General features: G+C 38.6%; 2 protein-coding genes across 2 annotated transcripts; both read right to left on the bottom strand.

Moving 5' to 3' along the window:
* Positions 1-6,141: 6,141 nt before the first annotated feature.
* Positions 6,142-7,751, bottom strand: LOC121874727 (cuticle protein 8-like). The gene is made up of 3 exons (XM_042379004.1): positions 7,674-7,751; positions 7,050-7,184; positions 6,142-6,697 (listed from the first exon to the last, which is right to left on the bottom strand). Exons 2-3 carry the CDS (start codon positions 7,179-7,181, stop codon positions 6,602-6,604), a joined length of 228 nt encoding a protein of 75 aa, XP_042234938.1. The 5' UTR covers positions 7,182-7,184; positions 7,674-7,751; the 3' UTR covers positions 6,142-6,601.
* Positions 7,752-13,235: 5,484 nt separating this feature from the next.
* Positions 13,236-15,863, bottom strand: LOC121874749 (cuticle protein 8-like). The gene is made up of 4 exons (XM_042379035.1): positions 15,758-15,863; positions 15,144-15,224; positions 14,382-14,519; positions 13,236-13,913 (listed from the first exon to the last, which is right to left on the bottom strand). Exons 1-4 carry the CDS (start codon positions 15,767-15,769, stop codon positions 13,773-13,775), a joined length of 372 nt encoding a protein of 123 aa, XP_042234969.1. The 5' UTR covers positions 15,770-15,863; the 3' UTR covers positions 13,236-13,772.
* Between the last annotated feature and the right edge of the window lie 4,989 nt (positions 15,864-20,852).

Here is a 20,852-nt window from a genome sequence, read left to right on the forward strand (position 1 = left end):
TGTCGTACAGTGTAGAATAACCAGTAAATAGCAAATTATTACTAATGGATACTCTGTGTGCGTGCGCGCGCAGAATGTTTTAAATATTTTATTTGCATGACTCTATTTCTTCTTAAATACACATTACTTAAGAATTATTAAGTTAACTTCTCAGATTTTGTTTTTCAGTTCTAGTGTTTCAAAGCTATATTTTAGGATATCTACTCTTAAAGCGTCGGACACCCTGTATGTGTTTTTGATGTTTGGGTTGGCCGATGTTTTTTGGTCCATATATTTTTATTTATACGAGTTTAATGTTTAGATTTTTTTCGGATAATTTTCTGGTTTTGGAATAATTTTAAATATTCTGAATATTTTAAAGTCTCCTAACGTTTAAAATATTATTAACTACCGTAGTATTGTAGAACGTGTATTATAGCACATCTGTACTGTACGTTATATACAGTACATTTTTTTTTTGAGTTTTGAATATATTTTTAGCGTTTCTGTTGTATTTGTATTGTTGAATGCTTCGAGTTCAAATAATATTAATCACTCATCGTGTTGCTTATAGCAGAAAAAAAGTTGTTTATCAGCTATGGGTAAAAGCTTTGGTATGGAAATTTCATGTTTATATATAAGGGACAAATGCATATTAAAATTTTGAAATGGTTTTGGACGCATAACACGGAAATGATATATTGTGGCAGTTATTATATTTTAGTACATTTAAGTTCGTGTTGTTATGGATGTTCTTTTGTTCTCGTGTTCTGTGATTAACATTAGACGAAGTTATTTAGATATTTATCGGTATATATTCTTATTTCAGCTCTGTTGAAAGAAATATTATACGTAGCGTTTAGTCACTTTTCAATTATATTCAGATTGATTAAATTTTCCAAACTACGTTACAGAAATATTCTCACCATTTTCAGCGTTATGGATTTCATTATTTTATTTTTCCAAAGTCCCAAGTCGTTTGATTTATTAGAGACTGGCTATACAGAATTGAGCAGGTACTCTGTTGGAATAGTTTTGCCGCTGGTGGAAATGGATTTACATGTAAATGCATTTTCTCTGATACAATTTCAGATATGCGTTTTATGTTGTCCACAACTTATTTCCCAGTCTGTCTGTACGCTAAGTAAAATTTTGAAAATTTGCTGGCATAAGTGTTGGTAGAACAAGTACTGGTGAGACTCGAAAGTAGTCCTCAACAAAATCTGCGCGAGACAGTCTAGGGCCTTTGTTTTGCCCAGTTGAAAAGAGTGTACAGGTATGCGCTATTACACCGGTGTGGACTGTTGTACTGCGAGAAAAGTTGGCCATGATTGGACTCCTCCCTGATATTTAAATCCAGATGATAATTCCGTTGAAATTTTTCTTTTACGTGATGCATCTCTTGAATTAACTGCTGTGAGTTTGTTTAAAGGTTATTATGGTACATCAAGGTGTTCAGTAGCGTGGGGTGAATGTTCAATATTTCGGGTTGGTTGTTCAGTACTCAGGAATAGAAGTTCATTAGCTAGGGGTATTTTTTAGTTTAACAAATTTATTGACAAAGCTTGGAGTACAGTTTGCCTATTCTGAGTAATTCAGTCAGGTCTTGACACTGAGGGTGGTATCACTTCTCACTAGGGGTAGGTGCTCAGTGGCGAGGATGGGCGGTCTATAGCTCCTTGTACTGTACGAGTATGTGCTCAGCAGGTTCTCAGTAGACTCACTTGGTGTATTCATTGATTTTGTTTCGCTTTATTCGAGGGATTAAGACATCTTGGTAGAATAATTCAGTGTATCCAGGGAGTTAGGATATCTTACTCAGTGGGCTAATCCGACTATAATACATTGTATTTTGGGGAGTTTAACCATCGTATTCAGGGGTTAGGATACCCTAGACTAATTCCTTATATTCGGGGGTTAATTCATCGTATTCAAGGGGCAATATATTTTATTTAATGGACTAATTGTACTCTATTAAGGTGTTATGTCTTGCCACTGAAGGGGTTAATGTTAACACCGACTCAGAAACGTAATATATAAAATTTTGGAAACGCCAGTTGATCCTCAGGCAGAGTCATTTGCACATGGAAGCTGTATCGGGGTGTCCTGAATCTAGTATAATATTGAGGCACACTCCAGGCATACTAAATGAACTCAGTAGCACAATTTAATTAAGTCACACAACTTCATCAGGCGCTCTGTATAAGTAGCGTTACTTGAGCACTCTAGACTTGCATTTTGAGCTGAAAGGTTCGGCATTTTATTTACTTTTTCGTAACTTGGAGTTTAAGAATACTGTAGTTATAAGGGGGTGCTTTAATGCAGGTTGGCGGGCAAAATGTCGAAATTACACTTAACCTCGACTCTGTCTGGGTTCATTCAGGCAGTTCTAGTTTGAGGAAAGATAATGTGATGAACCGTAACAGAATTGCACCCCGCTATACAGGGGGTGCCGGTATATATCGGTCAAACTGCCTGCCGGAGGCGCGACTGGGATTGTTGTTCTCTATTGTAATATTAATTATCCGTTAAATACGTCAGCAATCGGGAAATTAATGTGATTAGTCCCTCATTCGCAGATATTGTCCTTTTATTAAAGCGAATTGTATCGATTGTTGAAGTTGTTGCAAATTTCAGCGTTGTTAATTCGTACATTGTGTGTCGTTACCCGGGAGTGAATATTTTAAACTGTGGCGGTGAATTTGTTATAGTGCGTAAAATAAGTTTTAAAATAGTATGCGGTGGTGTTCTAATACCGGATTATTCATATGTATTACAATTTGGATATATGAATACTTAATTGATTTTTGATTGTAGTGGTAGTAATAACATGTGATTATTCTTATATTTTATATTTTAAAACCGTGATTAGTTTAATGTTTTTAAATGTAGGGCGAGTGTTTGGGTGGAGAGACATTTAGTGCTGTCAACTTTGTGTCGGTGTACAGCCACTAAACCGTGTGATGGGCGACGGGGATATATAACATAGTATTTAACTAAAGCCTGTACAGTAATCACCTGCAGCTGACCACGCTTTTGACTGTTTCGAGACCACTGTACCGGTAGTTGTATTGGGTCATTGTACTGGTAGTTAGTTGTGTGTTGAGGTGCACGGTGACAATATCTCAGGGTTCCTCGAAGGAGTTGTCAGGTGTTATGACTTACATTAGTAACCTGAACCATTATTCTCTCTCTCTCTCCCCCAGATTTATTATAAATAATGGTTTTATGCAATTCACGTATGTGTATGTATGAACATTTATACATTTAAATAAAACGAGGTAAACCCATTCATTGGAGTTAACAAATTATGAGTTTTTACCATAAATATGGCTTGAATACACCGCCACTCTCACTACATACATCGAGTCGGTTACAAACGATGGCTCTAATTGGACAAATGTGTACCAATTAGAGCCAAATTTTTGGGGGTGAAAAATAAAAGGTGTAGTTTATTTTATTCACGTGTGTCATTACCTGTTGTTTTTATCACTAAAGTGTGTGTGGGGGGGGGGGGTACGAGGTAGTCTTGCGAGTGTGTTAAATCACTCTTACCAGGTTGTCTTCTAGTTCTGTAGGAGTGTGTTTGTCGGTCCTACGAGTGTGAGTTTGGTCGGTCCTACGAGGTATTCTTATAGAGGCACTGTAGTCTTCCTGACGAGTGTGCTAAGACTTGTGAGGTATAGCCTTGGAGGTATAGTCTTACTTTATACTCCTGGGAGTAAGTCTTGGGTGGTAGTCTTATGAGATAGTCTCGGATTTAAGTCTTACGGAGTAGTCTTAGTCTTTCGAGATAGTTTTGGGTTTATGCTTATGGGATAGTCTTGTGAGGTAGGCCTAGTCTAACGAGGTAGTCTTACGTGGTAGTAGGCTTAATGGGAGAGGGTGAAGTAGTTTTATATTACGGTATATATATCAGCTGAAAAAAATCACACTTAAGTGAATAAATTGTCTTATAGTCTGTCCTAATTGGCTTACTGGGGGGGGGAATGCGGATTATTAACGTGCTTAGGAATTTGTGGGGTGCTTTGATGTTGGTGAGTGTTTGTGTTGGTAGGGTGATGTTGGTGAGTGTTTGTGTTGGTAGGGTGATGTTGGTGAGTGTTTGTGTTGGTAGGGTGATGTTGGTGAGTGTTTGTGTTGGTAGGGTGATGTTGGTGAGTGTTTGTGTTGGTAGGGTGATGTTGGTGAGTGTTTGTGTTGGTAGGGTGATGTTGGTGAGTGTTTGTGTTGGTAGGGTGATGTTGGTGAGTGTTTGTGTTGGTAGGGTGATGTTGGTGAGTGTTTGTGTTGGCAGGTTGGGTGATAATAGTGAGTGATATTGTAGTTAATTTTGTTGGTGAGTGTTGGTGTGATAGAGAGAGAGAGAGAGATTAATAAAATTGACTCATGCTTAAAATCCTCAGTTAGTATCCTTACCATTTGACACACTCTCTCTCTCTCCCTGTATCCAGCTAAATCAAATAAGTGGTGTGTATGTGTGTGTGTGCGCGTGCGCGTGCGCGCGCGTGCGTGCGTGCGTGCGTGCTGGTTGTGGATTTTATTTGTCCTAAGAGGGTTAGTTATGTGCTCAGTGGTATACAGTATTCGGGACTATTTTGCTGTTGATTTTATTTATTATTATTACTGTCTTTATTGTTGTTCTTTGTTACTTTTAGTTTAATTTTACCTTTTTTTCCGGATTATTTTTATTGAATTTATTCCATTAGTATTATATACAATATATATTTTTTTCGGTTCTGGTTATATTCTTTTGTTTTGTTTTATTTATTCACTGATTCCTATTTATATCCTTCAGTCAAAGTTTCCCCCTTCGTTGATGTGGTGCCCATCGTTAGAAAATTCCAGCTCACACACACAGATTCACCAGGGGAAAAGAAGGTTGACTTTTTTTCTTATCATCATGCGACCTTTTGCGAATAACCCAACCAAGCGTGGCCTTCCCCCCCCCCCCAAGTTGAGTTTTTGAGGGTCCTGGGAATACCAAAATCGGGATAAGGGGGGAGGAAAGAAATCAGACCAGTTGAATTTACAGACTGTTTATCCGTGCAATTTTCTCATAGTGGATTTATATGTGGATTTTTTCGATTGCAGTTCAAAAGGGAGCTAAAGTCCTACCTAGTAAACCAAAGTTTAACCTAAACTAACCTAAACTAACCTAGCATTTAAGCGGGGGGTCTCTCTCTCTCTCTCTCTCTCTCTCTCTCTCTCTCTCTCTCTCTCTCTCAGAGTTGGTGGGTGTAGAGTGTAACCCTAACCAGACTTGGGGAAACAATAACAAAACACCCCGGAGATAACAATGGACAGGACTTTACAATAGCATAGTCGTTCTTACTGACATGGTTGGTCTGTGACTTTAATTGGCAACGAGTGTCATGTTTATGTTAGAAAAGAAATCGTTAAAATTGTGAGTTAATTGAGTGGATGGATTGAATGTGTGAAGGGGGTGGATGAGGGAGTGAGTAGGTGGTTGTGTGTGAATGAGGGAGGGAATGAATGGTTGAGTTATGTGAGGAGAGAGGGTGGGTGTATGTGTGAACGAGTTGAGTGAGTGATGAGTGTGAGTCAGTGGTTCTGAGGTAATGAGTGAGTGAGGGCTTGTTGAGTGGGTGGATGGGGTGATTTAGGAATAGGTGCGTTCAACAGTTGATTAAATGATGCTATTGCGTGGATGAGTTACTTGAGAGTTGAGTAAATGAGTGAATTTGCTTTGTCTTGTGTGTGTGTGTGTGTGTGTGTGCGTGTGTGTGTGTGTGTGTGTGTGTGTGTGTGTGTGTGTGTGTGAAATCAACGGAGTCAATCGTATGTGAACTCTGTGTTGTTTTTTTACCATAACAGTGAAAAATAAGACTGATACCGTTGTTCCTGTCACCATCCATCTCTTATCATGGAGACGGTCAGAGATAACAACAGTAAGATAAAACTGTGGTAGTTAACTTTTCAAGGAATTTTTAGAGACAATGAAAATATAATGCTGGTAATTGTTATCATTGTAAGTAGTATAGATTCCTTAAACGTCTGGATATGGTAATGTGGTCTTGAACGTTGAAAAAACCCGAGTAGTGAGGATAAAGACTCTTTTGTCATTCTTAGTCACAATAAAAAAAAAACACCGCTTATTATAAATCTTTCATCGTGCACTGTTGTTTTTAAAGACCCTCATATTGTTAATTTTCTATTTAAAACAGGAAATACACGTACATATTGTTTTCATATATTGTGGCATAGGAAGTTTTAGATGATATAACATTCTCATATCATTGTTCTGGGGGGTGGGGGACACTGTTAATAGATAGTTTAAGGTAAGAGGTATGAGTTTTAGATTATATTATAGTAAGTTTTCTGGACGTCAATAAGTCTTCTTCACAGTGGACGTTCAGATGGAGGTGTATAGACTCCCAGGGTGGATAATTTTGTGTTCATTCCGTGTTCAAGTAAGTGAGAGTCTATACTGTCATGGTTGCTCATTGATTGGTCAAGGACACTCTTAGATTCTTCAGTTGACGGGCGGAGATGTTCAGTAGGCTGGTGTGGGTGCTCAGTAGGCGGGTGTGGGTGCTCAGTAGGCTGGTGTGGGTGCTCAGTAGGCGGGTGTGGTTGATCAATAGGCGGGTGTGGTTGATCAGTGATGGTGTCCGTTATTGTGTTGGTGTTGCCCTGGTCCCCTGTAAGACACATCAGCCTGGTAGCCGCTGTCGGGGTCGGCTCTGTACTCCACCTGCGGGACAACAAGAGTGTGTTAGGTCTTACATTGCTTACAACAAAATGTCTTTCTCGTGTTAGATTATTGAAAACAAGAAGATTAATCTCCTTATCGACTAATCGTTTGTTGTTATTATGCCGACATTTTTAAATCATTGGTTATAGGCTGTCGTATATAATGTATATGACGTTTTTGTATGAAGAAAGGAGTTTGGGGGAAACTAACAGAGTGAGTGAATTCTATAGCAATAATACTGTAATTACTACTGAAATTTTTCACGTAACGAAAATTCTTCTACGATTGGGTAGTCTGTTAGTGGTAATGTGTCTGACTTGTTGCGTCCACCACGACCTTAGTTAAGACTCACCGTCTGCTGGCGACCGTCTGGGAGGTCCACGGAGTACTTGCCCTTCACCACAGTGCCGTCAGAGTATTCCTTATGGTCGAAGTATTGGCCGCTGTAGCTGTCGGAAACCTCATACCCGAACTTATAAGGCATTAACTGTGGGGTAGATGAGAGGTAATTACTTCCAGGGTGTTTACATCGTTCCTTAACAATAGTATGTTACGCCTTTTTTTCTGCACATAACTCATTTGTTCACCACATGTGCTAGACTTAAAAGAACACAAACACGCACGTCACTCCTCCATGCGTTCGTAACAGTCGGGTGCACAAAATGGTTTATTACTTCCCGATGTTCTGGATGTGTAGCTTCCTCAAACATCAGGGGATTTTGACCAACACCTTGTAGCAATGTGGTTTTGCTGTTGACTTTGTACTTCCGGTTCCTCTAGACTGTGGTTTAATAGCTCCTACCACTCAGTCGAGACAAACAAGACTATTTGTGAGGATATTAGTGTGGCTGTTGATAGAAAGCCAAAACTACAGAAACTTAAAAATCAAAATCAAAGTAAAATTTGTGACGATGGGATAAATGACAGAGTAGAGCTTGGAGGTAAGGACGGCCAGGAGGACTGTGGGTGAGCTTACCTTTTCGGGGTGGGGAGAGTGTGGGAGCGCCAAAGTCACGCCCACCACCACCAGGAATACGGCCACCTGTAGGGGTAAACCACACGTGCTTCAGTGTCATTACTGTACATTTAATCAACGAAGAGCTCTTTCAGGTGATATTAAATAAAGATTTTTTCCACCTTCTATTATTAAGAAGTGATATGCAAGGAAACCTATTTTTATTCCTCAAGTCTTATTTCACTGTTAGTTTTGTCAGTCGAGCATAGACGTTAAATATCTCAGATTGAGCAACCAGTCAAAAATACCTAAGATTTACCCCTCTTCAAGGAGTTACAAAGAGCACCAGAAGTAGAACAGCACACATTTGTTGTGTATCATTGGCTTTACTATATCATGGCACTTTAATCGCCGAAGAATCAAACTTCAAAACATTTAAACCAACGTGAATAATTAAGTCACCCTTGTCAAGATCATCAGGCAGACCAACCCGATCTTACGTACCTTACACAGCATGTTGATTCGTCTTATGAAATTGAGTAGACGTGAGTGATGCTTGGTGGTGTTGGACCTCGGCTTATATCCTGGAAGGTGCGCCCGGGGCAGTGTGTGTGTGTGTGTGTGTGTGTGTGTGTGTGTGTGTGTGTGTGTGTGTGTGTGTGTGTGTGTGTGTGTGTGACGCCAGAAGATCCCCGGGGAAGACCCTGAACCTGACCAGCTCACATCTCATCTTTCGCCAGGTGAAAAAAAAATGAAAAACTGGTGCACGTTGCGTTCGGGAAGTTTAGTCATCTGGCTCACATCCCCAGAGGTGAGGTGAAGGACACTGATCAGGTGTGTGTGTGTAATAATAATAATAATAATAATAATAATTAACGGTTTATTGAAAAAGTTCTGAAGGCCGAAGGTAGGTGTGTGTGTGTGTGTGTGTGTGCGCGCGCGCGCGCGCTACGCTATGCAACTAGAATGTACTCCGTTTCACCAGTGGTTGCTGTACACTTTGGGTTGTATTTACTAAAAGACTGGTAGATCTCCCACAATAAATTAGCAGTAAGATACCTTGGTCTGTGGACGGGTTTAGAGGTGTTCAAATTTTGGGAAACAAGTCGAGGTAAATTCCAGGTGAACTGTCTCTTTAAACCCTCTGTGTTTTATTATACGTCTTGGTATTGTTCTCCCGTATTTTATTTATTTAATCACGCATTTATTTTATTATTTATTTCGACTAATTTATCATGTTTGTTTACAGTTTAGTCAGTAAACATTTGGTTGTTAATGTTTATTCCTTGGAAACTTCTCTAATGAGGGACACTTTCAGTTTTGAATGAGTGCATATATATATTTTATTTTTGTGTATGAATATTTTATTTTTTTATTATTTTTTTTTGGGGGGGGGGAGGTTAACCCAAAACGAAACGATATAAACTATTTTTCTCGCAGTGTCTTGGTCGTCGTGGCAGGTAAACGTGACAAGGGAACAGACATCACTAATTGGCCCTGCCAGTATGTGTCCCACTAGTTTTTGTTAACACTGTGTTCTGTCGCTTTGTTTACTTGGTGAGTTCATGTGAATATCTCCAAGCTGAAACTCACTGTCTTATACATGAGTTTTGGTTGTTTATATATTCAATGTCTGTGTTTTGACAAATAAGGTCTTTAAGTACGAACATTAAATTATACAATGAAAAGTAAAATTTGGTCCGAAACGCGTGACTGCCCGTTTGGGACAGTGTGGATACAGTACACAATGTACTATGCCTTTGGTACTCAGTGAAACAGTTTGGCCGGCACTGCACTCATCTGCCTTCACCTCCACGACTTTGTAAAGTTAGGTACCCATTTACACCTGGGAAAACTGGGAGAGCCCGGGGATTAAACCAATGACCTTCAGAACAGGATGCGAGCCCTGTATCCACAAGGCCACCACACTTCGTATATCATAAAGTTGTCAACAATTAGTAAAACTTAGAGCTATGATTTGTTCTTTTTACGTAGATCGGTAATTACTGCGATCCTCAGTTCAACTGGAGGGTAATTATAGAAACAAAGAAAATGCTTGGAGATATATAGGCTTGCAGTGCAGGCTATCAGAAGAAACATGAAAACTATTTGTTACCTGGTGAAAAAAGGTTATATCCTGTATCCTTGACATCATACGAAATAATCAGGATAAGAACTGCCATTTAACGATTATATAAAGTTTTATATTATACCTGGAAAACAAAGTAATTTATTAGTATTTTACGTACACAAATGATGAAAACATTTGTTACCAGCCCCACCACACATTATCTTGAGTTACCAGCCACACTACACATTATCTTGAGTTACCAGCCACACTACACATTATCTTGAGTTACCAGCCCCACCATACACCATTCTTGAGTTACCAGCCACACTACACATTATCTTGAGTTACCAGCCACACCCGGTAGGTCGACTAACTTTCCCGGGAAAATACTCTCGGGTATGAATTAAAAAACAAAAAAACAAAGGAACTGAGAAGACAAGGTTGTGAAATGTGGAAACCCGGTTGAGGTCGATCAGTGAAGGTTATATAGCCTCTTGCTTGTGTGTTGTTGCAGCCTCTCGCATGGCAACATGTAGCTACCCACAGTGACGACACAAAATACAGGCGTTATTATTTTTTTTTTCAGAATTGGTAAATTTCACATACAAAGACTGTCATAAATGAAGGATTAAAATATACAGTTGTTGTTGTTGTAATAGGTATTTGGTCGTATTGATGTTCCCCATAAAAGGCCAGTTTCGTTTTCTGTGATGGTGTGCGTTATAGCAGTCCATGTTCTATGCCTCGCCTCGGTATAGTAAGTTGTTGGTTCCCACGGCCTGGAACAGCTAGCTATGACTGTGTAGTGAGACTATGCTGTTTGTGTACCAAGCGGGAGTGTTCGTCACCAGACACCGTAATTTTTTTGGTGAGTTTTCCAAGAAGATGGTAACCTGAAAATATCGTCATATTAAAAAACTTACAGTAGAGCAAGAGACAAAATGTCATTATTAGTATTGTACTTATTAGTATTTCAACCTTATCGTCATTATGCGTTTCGATAGAATAATGTTAACCACTTCAACTTATACACCATACTAAATGCATTGTTCCTTTTCCTTATTTTATCAGTAAGAATAATATATTTGTGCAATACTCGTGTTACGTGAGGCAGCAGAGGGGAGCAGAATTGTCCCAGTAAGATAGCTTGATAGTATCCGCCTCCCTGCTGCTGGTTAGGAATGTAAATTTGAACTCGGTTTTCCTACCAATACTGGGCCACGTTTCACCGAGGCTCGTGCGAGTTAAACTAAAACACAAAAATATCACCCAACAACATGATTCATTGACTTTATCTTAAACTTAGAGAATGATGTTTACTTAATACCAAATAAGAGACACTGTTACCATACATATTTAATTTTTATGTTCTGTAAGTTGATTTTGTCTCTAGTGATTACATCTCGTTAGGGTACCGTAGAATATTAGTCAGATGTTGATACTATTTTTTCAAGTTAATTTATCTTTTTAACTTAAGTCAACCAGTTAGATATATATTCCTATATCTTTACTTACAGTCTTATACGAATATTTTTGGATATAGACATTTACTTATGTTAAATAGTCTAGCAGTATTGTTCCTCAGTAAGAGTGGAGGAGATTTATACTATGATTGTTAGTTCAGATTGGGATAAAAAAAATTCTGATAAGGTTGATGTTTAAGCCAAGGATCACTAGTTGTTCTTTAGCCCCCAGGAAGCACTAGTTAAGAGTGCTGATTAGAGGTGTTTTCCTGGTATGTGGCAGATATGTTTTCCTTGTTTTTGAAGACGCATATTGAAAGACAATTTTACCAATATTTTTTCCCATGCTTGTGATAATTAAGGATGGTAATTGGAAGAAACTATTTCATTAAGTGATGTAATTTTATTCTGGTCTTGTAACCTTACTAATGTTGTCTATATTTACAATTGAACTTAATTTTCTCATAATAATTGGGCTGATATTTTAACCTCCTTAACGGCGATTATGTATGGAGATTGGAACCCCGTTGGATATATTTAAAGATGTTGATTGGGTTATAATAATTCTCAATCCAAATGAACAATGATTTTACCCTGCCAGTGGTAGTTGAGAATCCTGGTACAGGGTAGACGGCGTCCTGATGCTGCCGGCAAAAAAGTGTTACTAAAGGGAGTAACTTGTTCGTCTGCCCGTCAACCAACCAGAGGGAAAACCCGCATAGTGCTCTAGTATTTTTGGTGACCCTGAAAGTGAACTCTCTTGGTGATTGATTTGTTTATTGTTTATGTATGAAAACGATTGTGTGTGTGTGTGTGTATGTAGAAATGTATTTGCGATATGTATGTATGGTTGCGTTTATGTGTAAGTTTAAAGATCAACTATGTACGTGTTTACAGGTAGTGTACCTTCTTATGCACTTTTGATTAATTTATTTTTGTATGCCTTACATTTTCATTAATTTTGGGATCAGGTGGATATTAGCTTATTTCACCTTCTGATTAGACACCTCGTTATCTGGGGAAGGGTTGGGTGAGGATAGGTGAAGTTGGGTGAACGTTTGGGTATTTAATTATATCAGGTGAAATGTGCTAGGGTGCCTAATCTTCACCTGATTCCATAAATATGTATAATTTTATAAGCAGCTTATATTTTTTAAATGTCTCTGGGGGCGTTTATAACTAAATTACGTATTTGGGTACCAGTAGCTGCTGACGGTCAAGACTGGGGCTAGGTTAGGTTAGGTTAGGTTAGGTTAGGTTAGGTTAGGTTAGGTTCAGCACCTGCCCCGTCACCCTCCACCACAGTAGGAAAAGTCTTCTTGCAGTAAAAAATAAATATGTTTGTGGGTATTTTACGTGACACCCTTACAGTGATGTGTGTATACGTATCTGTTTGTGTTTATAGATACCTGCGTTTTTGTGTGTTTGTTGTGTATATTGTCGAATGTATTTTAAATGATATGTCAGAAACTAATGAGCTGTATCTGTGACACCTGAAGCACTCATGAGGATGCTTAAATAATTAACTTTGGGTTACAGTTGAAACATCATCAACATCCACAGTTGAAAGTCTTGAGGACGTTACTAAGAAGACTAATCTTAATTTCTGTTTAATTTTGTTATGGAAAAGTGAAGAAGCCATCCTCGTCCTAATCACTAACAATTAGATGTATCAACACAAGAGTTAATGGTTGGATATTAGCTGCGAAAATAATCGTTATTGGTTCTGGAATGATCTGACATTTCCCCCGTAAAGTGTCCATTGTTTTATTCACAAAATGTTTTTACACTTTTACAACTTTATCAATTCTTTAAACACGTATTCTAGGTAATCAGTTACACTAGTGGTTAACAAATAAAATTGGAGAAACTTCTCTTTCTCTTGGCGACCTATTGTTGATGTAATGCCTCAGCCGGTTGCATAGTTCACTTTTCAATATACTGTACACAGGCACGTCAAAAATGGAGATATTAAGGAGGGCAATAAATTGGACGTGATAGATACTAGATAAACAGGATTAAAGTCACGTTCAGCGTAAACACAGGAGATAGATTATATAATTCCTTTTATTGAACCAAATTCAAACAAATTTAACACCAGTTGTCAACAAATTCTCCCAACACACTTAGGAGAGGAGACGCCAGCTGATCTACTTTTAATGGGTTTTACAGGCACTTCCTATAACCAAACTCAAGAGCTTCCGGATACCGGCCTTCGAATTCTTGGGGTCGAATCCGATCCCTCATAGTCGATTCTGCCCCTAAGTAGTCGTATTCAACCTTTTGTAGTAGGACTCAACTTTTGGGGCCGGATTCGTGTTCTAGGGGATGAACTCTTCTGACCTGTCGTAGTCGAATCAGATTTCTCGAAGTCTAAGTTCGACATATCACCGGTCTGCTCTTGTAACCGGTTGGTGCATAGGTATGGTAAGAACACCGCATCACTTTTAGCCGGGTACATACTGAAGCTTTAAGTTGGATTCACCTCATACACACACAGGCAACTGGCTAGCGAACTAAGACTACTGATCAGCGGACTAGGGCTACTACTAGATGGACTGGGAGCTACTGATCAGGGTGTTAGGTCTACTGATAGGAGGTCTGGGGTTGGTAGTTGTTCTTGGGCTTGAAGGTGATGGGGGGGCCGTACTCGTGGGGGTACTGGGCATCACCGGAGTACTGGACGTCAGCTACGAACCCCTTCTCGTGGTCAGCCTCGTAGTTCACCTGCCGAGTATCATGAATGGCTGGCATTTCAGTTCTGTACACTGGATATTTTTTTATGCAAAGGAAAATTAATATATGTTGAGTGTACAGTACTTGGACATTAGAGAATTATGTAAAAAATATTGCTTTGATAATCACCCATAAAAATATGTGCCTAAAAAGCTTGGTGGTACATAAGATGAGTAGTGTATGTGTTAGTTATATATGTACAGTTTATTAAAATACAACTGAAAATGTATCCTTATTAACGACTTTCTGATAGTGTTTAATCAAGAGGTCGAGGTTTGTTGATCTGAGGTAATAATCAGGTAGAGATCGTATTTGTTGTGGTAATGATAATAATAAAAGCTTACGGATTTCTACTTTTAACCCAGATCGGTTGTCAGTCAAGTGATGATGTTACGAGTTGTGTCTACCCTTACGGTGTATATTATAGTGTAAACTGTATCAGTACAGTTTCATAGTTACCGTCTGCTTGCGGCCGTCGGGGAGGGCGACGGTATAAGAGCCACGGACAGTGTTACCGTCCGACTGCTCTGCTGCCCCGAAGTCGGTGCCGGCGTAGTCGTCCTTCACCCCGTAAGCGAAGTCGTATGGTAGAGCCTCCTGTGTGGGGAAGAATCTCGCGGTGTTACTTAACGGTGGTGGTGGTGAATGGTTTGTTGACGCTCACTCATTTTATATATTTACACACACACACACACACATATATATATATATATATATATATATATATATATATATATATATATATATATATATATATATATATATATATATATATATATATATATTGTATAGTATGAAGAATATCAGTATTTTTTAAATCTAACAAATTTACACAGTTTGATATCGGGCCGAGTCTCCCAAGCTCATGCAGTCACCGCTCCCATGGCCCACACTTTGTACGCCAAATGGACAACCATTCCTAATAGGCCCCAAGCTGGTCTAATCATTATAATAGGGGCCCAGTTATTTAGGTCCCACTTTAACCTATTAATTATCATTGGGGCCCAGTCAATATTGGCCCCAGTTAACATGGTTAGGTTTGGTTGGGGCGTAATAACACTGGGCCCCATGGCTGGTGTAGGGTGGGTCTGGGCCTTTTAGGACTGGGGTCCACTGGACGAGTCACCGACCCACGCGACGCTTATCACACGGAAAAACGACCACACTTCCTGAAATCTCCCGTTTTCTTTGGTTCAATTGCGACAGAGAAGGGATACTGACCTCCTTGTAGGTGTTCTGGGCTCCGTAGAGGTCTGCTGGGCGAGCCACTGTCACGCCCACCATCACAACCACGAGGGCCACCTGCCGGCAGGAGTAACAATTTTTTATTATACTTTTAATACCGGGTACATGGATTGTAAGTTGATTGGGCTCCAGCACTAAAATTCCCCGGTCCTAATAAGACATAATCATAATAGATACCAACTTCACCATTAGGACTGCTGCCCATTAAGACAGGCTCATGAAATTTGGGTCACATTGCCAGGTTTAATGGGTCAACTAGGGTCTACAAACATTGGCTAGTCACGTGCATTGTGCATCTCTGCTCATGAAGGTTCCCCTTGACGGTAACAATAGTGGCTTGAGACGAAGAAATATGTATGTTAAATGTATATATCATCACACTGCTGTTGAGAAGTAAGCTTGAAATGATCATATATTCTCAATTATCAGTCCGTTCCTTATCATGCATTTACATCAGCTTGCGAATAAACTTGAATAACACATCCTGAATTATCGAAGTTCATACAGAATGACACTTGGCTGAAGAAGCCTTTTAGTGCTGAAAGTCGAGTTGGACACAATGTTTGTCCTTAAGGAGATGATAATTTTACCTTAAGAATCATGTTGGGTATTGCACGTCTGTCGAGTTGCGATGATGGCGTCCTGAGGTGGAGGAAAGACTTGGCTGGTGGTGTGTGTGTGTAATGCTGTCGGCGGGTCATCCCTTTATATAACCCCCATGCAGTTCTCCTGTTTGTTTTATGACGTCACACGAACAACACGAAGGGAAAGCGTCTGCAGGAGATTGAAAGGCTAAGATCAACTTTCCGGGAGTGGAATCATCATAGTCGATTAAATAATGCACTGGATGGCAGATTAGTCTTGATTTAGACTGCCCGTGGCTTGAGGACTTTTCAAGTGAGGTGTGTTTTTATATAGAGAGGGTTAATGCGTGAGTGTTTGTCGTATTAGATCGGTGTGTGTGTGTGTGTGTGTGTGTGTGTGTGTGTGTGTGTGTGTGTGTGTGTGTGTGTGTGTGCGCGCGCGCGCGCGCGTTTTGAAAGGACGGGTTCTTGGTTTGCTCAGCACACGTTGGTCTTGGTTTTGTGTCCACGAATTGCAGGCCAGACCTCCTCGTTGCTGTATACTGCTGTTTACTGTTGCCAGACCTCACTGTTATGTACTGCCCTCACACCTCACTGTTGTGTGTATGCCGTTGTCAGACTCCTTATGTTTACTTTTGTATATTGTATACTTTTCTGACCCCATTTGTGCAATGTTGACATTCATCTGTTGTATACTTTTAATCAGAAGTTTTTGGTGTACTTTTGTCAGTCCTCTGCTGTTAGACCTTTGTGGCTTAATGTAGAATATTTTTGTACACTGTTTTCGACCCCTCTGTTGTATACCTTTGTCAGAGCTCACTGACATACTGTATATCTAACTGGTATAACACATGTATACCGGGTACTGTTATATGCTGTTCACACGTGACATTACGGTTGACTACATCGTCCTAACAATTGGGTAATAATTGGAAATAAATGACCGAATTGTACATAATTGTAAATATGATTGTTTACATCTGTATGGTGCAATGAACCATGGTTGGGTTCTAAAATACTGAGCATAATGGTAGAACGATTCTGTAAATTCAACAAAGAATTATAGTCATGCATTTTGGTGGTAAATTTCATCATAGTGCTTTTGTTAACTGAACTGTGCTTTTGAATACGATTATGGAATGGGTGTGAATATGGTAACTTTTTTGTGTGTCGTATTTTTGGGTTTAATTAATATGCGGAGAGAATAATTGGAGTTGTGTTGAACATTAAATTCAACTTTCATAATCATATCTTTTGTTGTGGTATTTCATTGTATAATCAGGGATTGCAAGTTGTTTCAGGATGTAATACCTCTCGTGTAATGAACGTAATTATTTCCCCATACTCGTACATTAAATATTACCTGTATTTACACTTACATATTGCATTAAACTTTATTCTTTTTAAATTAAAAATGAAACCATTATCAGTTTACATTTTTGTATTGATTGTTCTTATAGAAATAATAAGTTGGTTTCTCTTAAATTTGCTTTACTATATAGCATTAAGGAATTCTTATGTTAGTGTCCATAAAAATATGAAAGAGTAGATTTAAGAGCCTTGATTGCATCCCTCTTAAGTCATTCTCATAGGCTAGGGGTTGGCGTCTTAATCCGGATCCACCACGATCCTGCCTTCAGTTTCCTCTATTGTCACTCTGATGTTGTGAAAGTAGGCTCATAACCACGTCCCTTCACCCAAACTTGTGGCGGCGTCCTCTTGGTGAGCTTCCTTTTGTTGATCCTCTCCCCTCTCCTCTCGTCGTTACACATAGCCACCACCATACATAGCCACACCATCTCACATAGCCACACCATCTCACATAGCCACACCATCTCACATAGCCACACCATCTCAGCCCTGTCTCTGTTCCTCTTTTAAGTTATGCGTGTCACTCCAGGTGTTGCTTCAGTATATTTACTTTTAAAGACGTGAGTTTGTGAAATTGAAAATCCTGGCAGAAGTGGATATACTTAATTGAATAACGGATAACACAGAAACATAAATACATGAATTGTTTTTATTATCCCGATGGATTAATGTAAATAGTCAATACATTTATAGTCAGAGGGGGATTTGAGTGGATTAACGAATGTATGTGAATTAATGTGCATGAATTTTGGTGATTTTGTATTCGAACTTTTTTTTTCATGATTGCTTTTATGAAGGTAGATGGATAACTGTAATAAATAAACAGGTGATTATAATCGTCGAAGGATTACTTAAGAACTGAAGAAACAAATTTGAGAACTTGGTGGATTATCAAGTTGGAATTACAGTCTCGAACAGCGTCAGGAGGGAGGATTTCCTCAGAGAGACTTCTAATTTATGCACAGCTTGCGTCCCCGTGATAGTGGAGAGACTGGGATGAGAAGATTCTCCCTCGTTGTTTAAAAATACTGAAATGACTGGAATTACACACACACACACACACACACACGCACACACACACACACACACACACACACACACACACACAGATGAAAACTAAATTATGACAAAAACTTCCCACTTTTTTCCAGAATTGTTATAACAAGAATGATATTATACCAGAGTGGCTAAAGATTTTTAATTTTGTTAATTTTTGTCCCTTGTCGAAATATTCCCCTCAACTCGGAGCTGAGAATTTTCCCAGGCTCTTCCCTCTCTCACTTGAATAGAAAGTTACATCGCCGTAAGAGGCGTTTCTTTTTACCATTTACGAGTGTGTGAGTGCGTGAGTGAGAAGGGGTGAGGATGAGTACCAGGGTATATATTTATATTCCGCTAAGGGTTTACCGTGCATGAACGGACGTCTCTTGGAGGGAAGGGTGCGATGTTGACACGACCTAAACACGGTGCTTCCTCTGTTTCATGTGTGGTTGCCGGAGGGAGTCGTGCCACCATGACCTAACACGGTTGCCACTTTAACTTAACCGAACACGGGTGCCACTGTAACCAGACTGCTTCCGCTGGATTTCATTTAATTTCAGTTGGTTTATTTGCAATGGGTAATTTATGAATCTGTTCAGTGTTTGTCTTGTTGTGTCTTATCGACTGAACCAAACTGTGTGGAGTGATGGTCGTGTCAGCCTAAGAACCTGCTTGTGACTGGGCGTACATTGTGTCGTGAGGAACTGGCTGCTGTAGTAGGCTGAGTGATATACTGTGAAGTCGTAAGTGGTGACAAGAGAGTGACGGTGCTGTTGTTACTTGTTCTGGAGAAAATGTCAACTTGCTTCCAGTGTTATGATGATGATGAGAGAACTGGAATGTTATTATTATTATTGTTGTTATTTTATTATTATTATTATTATTATTATTATTATTATTCGTCTTATCAGTTATTAGTATTAATTTTAGCTATACGTATACTTGGGTGATCAGATACTTGCCAGCCACTGTGAACGTAATCTTGACATCACTACCTTGATCTTTCACTTGCAACCTGTTAGCATCAATACACTCACCCGTCACTAGTCATCCTATTGTCCGCCTTGATTGATCTGACTGATGGCTGTTATCCTTGCATGTGTTTTCTTTTTTTCAAGTGCTATTTGATGCAGTCAATAATTACTTCTTGGTCTCTTGTTATGATGCTGGGGAGAGTTAATATGTATGGGCAGGTGTTCATGGTCATTTGGTTCTATGAGTTATCGGGGGGTAATTGGACGTTCTCGTGTACCTCTATATTGGTAATTTCCGTTTTATTATTATTCACGGGTGATATCTTTTTTCAGACCTCAATCTGGGAAGATAAATGACCAGGGTAAAAATAATTCAGTCATGGGGTAAAGTGGTCGCCATAGGCCCCCACACCCCCAGAAAACCTGTGATCATTTTGCTGCGGCTTGGGGCATTTAAAGAGGTATATTCTAAAATGTTTCCTTGGACGTTTCTTAATTTTTTTTTAATGAATATTTCTATATTTGAAATATTACTCAACGATTCATTCACATATCTGCCGACAGAACTTGCAAATGAGACAAGGCAAGGCGACTGATTAATTATATTATTATTATTATTATTATTTTTCATGATTATTATTTTTATTTCATTAATATTACTGTTATTGTTTTACACTTAAATTATCAATATGAAATTTATTATTATTACTATTATCCAGAAACTCGTGTATAAGTTGATAGACATTAATTTTATTTTAAACAGTCTGGTACAGGTGAGATGCGCGAGTCAAGTTAGTTAATTGGCTCGTTTAAACAATTGGGTCTCCTTAGGAATAAATGTACTTTCAATTGGTTTTCCAGTGTTTTGTGGACCACTCGATTAGGAAAGTACATTGACAATTATCAATGTAGTTTAGGTGTCTGTGTGTGTGTTTCACAAGGTAGACCTAATTGTTAAATAGCGATAATTTGTAAAACAAAACAAAAATGGAAAAGTGAAACTGGTCCGTCTAGTGGTGATCGCACAGACACGTAGTCATAATTCAAACTATAAGTTGATAGCATCATTACAGTTAAGGTCCACCATGGTAGTCAAGATAGAAAACAATGGCTTAAACCGAATTTTTTTTACCTATGGATTATAAAAAAGGAATCCATATGGAAAAAATACTCGAAGGTTTACTGGGTTTATTACTTGTGTACCTATATATATATATATATATATATATATATATATATATATATATATATATATATATATATATATATATATATATATATATATATATATATATATATTAGGTTAACACTTCGGCACTTTAGGAACTCGGTTACGATTTTTTGTTTCGAAGTTGAATTTCATTTCCATATTTCATTGATGGTTCAATTTTAGGAGCGTCAGTTATTTTATTATTTAAATAGAATTTGCAAAATCAATTTGTATATGTACAAGTATAAAACACCCGTGATGTAGAGCTATCAATGGAATTATCAGGATTTGATGTACACGCATACTGTACATGTGTGTGTAAAAACATCTACAGTAGAAATACGTACACGAGTCCTTTAAAATTTAGAGTACAATTTACTTTTCTGATGAAAGGAAATAGTGTTAGCAAAATTTTAGAAAGTTTCACAGTTACAAACATTACGCTAATGATAGTCCAGACTCACCGTATACTTCGTTATGGTGTCACATCTAATATCCTACTTTT

This window comes from Homarus americanus, unplaced genomic scaffold (assembly GCF_018991925.1).
Source record: "Homarus americanus isolate GMGI-L3 unplaced genomic scaffold, GMGI_Hamer_2.0 scaffold40841, whole genome shotgun sequence".
Taxonomy (NCBI): domain Eukaryota; kingdom Metazoa; phylum Arthropoda; class Malacostraca; order Decapoda; family Nephropidae; genus Homarus; species Homarus americanus.

Coding starts and splice junctions, on each gene's coding strand:
- LOC121874727 (XM_042379004.1), bottom strand. CDS start 7,181: ATGCCTTATAAGTTCGGGTATGAGGTTTCCGACAGCTACAGCGGCCAA. Junction 6,698..7,049: donor CAGACGGTCGCCAGCAGACG/GTGAGTCTTAAC, acceptor GTTGTCCCGCAG/GTGGAGTACAGAGCCGACCC.
- LOC121874749 (XM_042379035.1), bottom strand. Junction 14,520..15,143: donor CCCAGAACACCTACAAGGAG/GTCAGTATCCCT, acceptor TTCCCCACACAG/GAGGCTCTACCATACGACTT. Junction 13,914..14,381: donor CCGACGGCCGCAAGCAGACG/GTAACTATGAAA, acceptor GATACTCGGCAG/GTGAACTACGAGGCTGACCA.